A 4,998-nucleotide genomic window follows, 5' to 3' on the forward strand; every position below is an offset into this window, starting at 1 on the left:
AAGGGATAGTTCAACATTGTGGCAAATTGGCCCATTGTCATAATCCCTATAGTCATAGCAGTAGGTTCGTCACCTTTAATTGTCGGTGTAAGATACTGCTTCTTGGTTTCCCTCATCAAACTCATAAAATACACAATCCAACAACTCCAAAACGCTCTGGTGGACAAGTTGTGACCTGCAGATTCACTACGCTATAAGATAATAACACAACGTTACCAGACAGAGTTGTTTTAGAGGTAAATGCAGAGACTGCTTGCCGAAAAACTGTCCTCGCTGTCATCAGCGGTTTTGCATGAATTTCCCTCTAAAACAACTCTGTCTCGTACTGTAACGTTCTGTTATTATCTCATAGCGTGGTGAATGTGCAGGTTACAACTTGTCCATGAGAGTGTTTTGGAGTTGTTGGATTGTGTATTTTATGAGTTTGATGAGGGAAACCAAGAAATCCCATGAGCCTCCGTAGCGTAGCTCTGAGCAGCTCACGGCTCTGCTCCGCCGTTCTAAAAATAGCTTGCACCGACAATTAAAGGTAACAAACCTACTCCTAAAACTATAGGGATGATGACAATGGGCCAATTTGCCAAAATGTTGAACTATCCCTTTAACTGAATATAAATGTTTCCAGTTGTTTCCTGAAGCCATCACAGGATGGATCACAGACACACGAGGAGAGAGCTCCATAGATTTGGAAGCCATGACTTGAAAAGTCACAGGTCTCGTTGTAGGTTTGAAGAATGACCTCACAGTTTGACTCAATAGACCCGAGGACCAGATTCACCTCACAGCTTCAGTATTACCACTGAACGATGTGAGGTCTACATTAAAATACATGCTCTTCTCTCTAACAACAAATGTTATAGGAAGATGGAAGATTTCTACATTAACAACACCTCAGTGGACAAAAGCTACAATAACAGCAATCTGGAGTACGACAATGGAAGAAACATCACCAACGACACCAACATCATTATAGAAGGTTTATTCATCAGGGATGTGGTGTTGTGCATCATCATCAGTATCGGCCTCCCACTGACCCTAGTGGCCATCTATGGACTTTACTCTCAGGTGAGAACTCAGTTCATGACTGAGGAAGAGTTTGATGACAGATTCATGAGTGCAATTTTCAGCAGAACAAGATAAAAACATGTCATCAGCTCACAACATGTTTCCAACCACTGTGTTTACTCTTCTCAATGTTTTCCTGCAGGTCAGAAACGGTCAAGTGGCTCCGATCTGCATCATCAACCTTCTCATTTCTGACCTCATTCAGTTCTGCACCATGATCGTTGATGTGGCAAAACCTGAGAATTTGATCATCGATGAAATCGCTGAATTTACGTACGATTTTGGTGTGATGACCAGCATTGGCTTCATGGTGTGTGTTTCCCTGGAAAGGTAGCTATCAGTCTACTCAGTGTATGTGTAACTTTCCCCTGTCTGTCATTTTATTTCATCATAATTCAGATGCTCCACGAAGACGATGTGTGTGTCTGTGTATTACAGGTATTTGGTCATCGCCTGGCCGCTGTGGTACCGCTTCAGACAAAACATTAAGACCTCTGTTGTGGTTTGTGTCGTGGTCTGGACTGTTATTCTTTTCTTTCGGGTCTCACTCATTTTCTGGATTGATTATGAGCTCTCAGGAGTCATCCTCGCTGCCTCCCTCCTCCTTCCCTTCCCTCTGTTCATATTCTTCCTGTTTGGGACCATTAAAGCTCTGTCTTCAGTCACCAGTGTCTCTCCTGATGAAAAACGCCGAATTGTGGCCATTTTGGTTTTGGTGTTACTTATTTACACACTGTTGTTCCTGCCCACCATCATTAGGTTCCTTGCAGAAGAAGCAAGGACTCATGATTCCTTCAGGATTGTTTCTCAAGCTATTGTGGGGCTCAGTCCTCTTGCAGACTTGTTTCTGTATGTTTTCAGTAGGAAAGGAGCTGTAGACAAGTTTTTGGCATTTGTGTGTCGTTGCAGGGTGAACAGTGACAGTGACATCAGCAGAACAACAGCATAAATGATGACAAAATTATAAACAGTTGCTCCAGTTAGAAACAAGGACAGATAGAAAATAGAAGAGGAAATGTAGGCAAATGGAGACAAGACAGACACTGTCATCTTCTGACTTTGATTTCAAACGTTAAGACGTTTAATTGTGGCTTCGTCTGTTGTGCTGCACTGTGACAGCTTCAGGAAATATACATAAAAAGTTCATATTGTAATTTTCTGTCCTTTCAATACCTGAGATGATTGGCAGTTTGATCACTGTGCTGTTACAACCATATCTCTCTCATACTTCAACATTTATTTATGTCTGTTTGCAGCATTTTTAACCTTCTCCTGCTTATAAATAATGCCCAACCGGTGTTTTTCAATAGTTTTAAGGTGTTGTTTGTAATTTATTGCTCTTGCCTTCCAGCTAGAAGAGACTGAGAAAGATAAAAAGATTATTTTTATTTAAATCATTTTATCCACCTTCTGTAATATGATATGAGTTACATTTTGAAACCTTGATTTGGTTATTTTTTTTCTTTCTGTAAGTTGATAGTAGTTTTGGTGAAAGTGTCAATATGTTGTTGATTGATTATGTCTTGTTTAGCCTGCATAGAGAATGTGTTGCTAACATGAAAAAATACAACAGTTGACTTGTGGGAAGCTACAGCGTCCATGTGTTCTTCTTCTCTTCCTTCCTGTTACCAGGGCCTAACAAAGACTAAGAGAAGCAAAGCACCTACAGTTTATAACAAGTTTATGTGATAGATTGATTTTATTTAGAAGCTAATCAATCATTCATTAAAATTCAACATGGTGACAATTAAGAACAGTCATGGCACAAAAAGGGAAGTCATGATTAAGTGGATGTTTGGCTGGAGAGGTAAAACAAGTCATTTACTCACGAGAGGTGGTTTGATTCCCAGCCCCTCCTATACAAGTGCACGTCCATTACCATTACTATAAATAGTTGAGTCCTGTGAAAAAGGTTAAAATGTTTAATTTAAATGAAAGATGTTAAAATCATTAAAATGGAGTTGAAAACATTATAAAGTTTAAAAATGACCAACCTGACAAAAGAATGGATCTATGATCTAATTGTTGAGCCTGTTCTGAAGGATGGTGCTTGTGATTGATTAGTCATGTCTGCAAAGACCAGCAGGGGGAGCTCTTGCTGCGGTGCTCATAGACTGTATATTCTTAGTGAAATTAGGTATTGTGTCCAGTATTTTATTAATATCTCAACTTTTGAAAGTTCAACATTTATAGTTTATAGCAAGAATGTCACTCTTAGCAATTAATTCCCTAGAAAACTTTGTCTGTATTCATTAGTGGTGAAGATTAGATAAAGCAAGACATGTAACTCAATAGTCACTGAAAACAAAACACTGTTGGGAAAGCAAAGTTTATATCACTTTGATGTTCTCCAAAATGCTTGGAGTTGTCAGGTTGTGTTCAGGGAACCACCAAAAAACCATGCTGTGGTAATACATATTTTCAATGGATTTTTTTAACCTCAGCAATATGAAGAGAAAAAACATTTCTGTTTACTTCCTGTGGGGCAGAGATAAGGAGTAGCCTACACTATATTCGATGGCAAATCGCCTCCGTGACACAAGTTACAAATTCTTGCATTAGACAAGACACAGGTATTTGGTCATCGCCTGGCCGCTGTGGTACCGCTTCAGACGAAACATCAAGACCTCTGTTGTGGTCTGTGTCGTGGTCTGGATCCTTCTTTTAGTCTTTGTATTTTGTCTTGTTTATATTTTGCGACTAACTATTATATGAGAAAAATAACCTATGCACTTTTTTTTCTCCTTCCCTTCCCTCTGTTCATATTCTTCCTGTCTGGGACCATTAAAGCTCTGTCTGCAGCCATCAGTGTCCCTCTTGATGAAAAACGACGAATTGTGGCCATTTTGGTTTTAGTGCTACTTAATTACGCAATGTTGTTCCTGCCCAGCATCATTAGGTATCTTGCAGAAGAGATTAGTGATACCTTCTTGTTTGTCTCTGACCTTTTGCTAAAGCTCAGTCCTCTTGCAGACTTGTTTCTGTATTTTTTCAGTAGGAAAGGGGTTGCAGACAAGTTTTTGGCCTGTGTGTGTCATTGCAGGATGAATAGTAACAGTGATATCAGCATGAATGATATCAATTTATAGGCAGAGAATGAAGGAGAAAAAGAAAAATTGAAGAAAAAAGGTATAGAGACATATCAGATACTGTTGTCCTTGACCCAGGGCTGGACTGGGACAAAAATTCAGCCCGGGCATTTTCTGTCCAGACCAGCCCACTACATTATCACACAGCGTAGAAGTCCACAATTCTTGCGGCGTCTTCTCTAACGCATACTACAAAGGAGAGTCATATTGCTTGATAGCAGTTAACAAATAAAGCGTGTAGCTATGAACTCAAGGACTAAAATTGATCAATCAATACATCTTTATTCATTATGGTGTCAAATCACAACAGAAATTATGTCATGACTAGAGGTGGGCGCTACCTCTACCAATTGGGTGGGGGGGGGGGCAGGGAGATAAGGACAAACAGGGACAATAATAACATAATATCCTGACAAATAATCTAAATAGAAACATATTACAGACAGTAGCAGCATTAGAGCTGGAACTCATTTGTATTACAGTAAAAGGTGACTCAGTCATTATGAAACCATAGAGAATTGGGGGAAAAAAGTCTAAGAATTACAGGTCTGAATAGATATGCATTCTCATATGTGTATGTGCACAAGTATGTATTGCCCTACTTCCTCGTCCACAGCCAGCCAGCTCCACTCTCACCAAATTTGTGACCTGCAAGAAACAGCAAACAGAACTTGTACTCAGTATTTGTGTACTGATAAGTATGTAGCCAAGTAGCCTTTTTGTGACGTGGTGACACCTAGTGAACAAATTTATCTGTCATGAAGGATGACTTAAAAGTCTCAAAAGAGGTCTAAGGCCTACTGCATTCCTGTTAATTGAACTTAAAAGATATGCAGATCATCAT

At 39.5% G+C, this 4,998-nt stretch overlaps 1 protein-coding gene across 1 annotated transcript; it reads left to right on the forward strand.

Moving 5' to 3' along the window:
* The first annotated feature begins 758 nt into the window (after positions 1-758).
* Positions 759-2,092, forward strand: LOC146973107 (G protein-coupled receptor 4-like). The gene is made up of 3 exons (XM_085801023.1): positions 759-1,065; positions 1,208-1,395; positions 1,504-2,092. The coding sequence occupies exons 1-3, from the start codon at positions 865-867 to the stop codon at positions 2,012-2,014; spliced, it is 900 nt and encodes a 299-aa protein (XP_085657149.1). The 5' UTR covers positions 759-864; the 3' UTR covers positions 2,015-2,092.
* Positions 2,093-4,998: the final 2,906 nt, after the last annotated feature.

The sequence above is a fragment of the Trachurus japonicus genome, chromosome 15, assembly GCF_045865225.1.
Source record: "Trachurus japonicus isolate A0001 chromosome 15, Traja_1.0".
Taxonomy (NCBI): domain Eukaryota; kingdom Metazoa; phylum Chordata; class Actinopteri; order Carangiformes; family Carangidae; genus Trachurus; species Trachurus japonicus.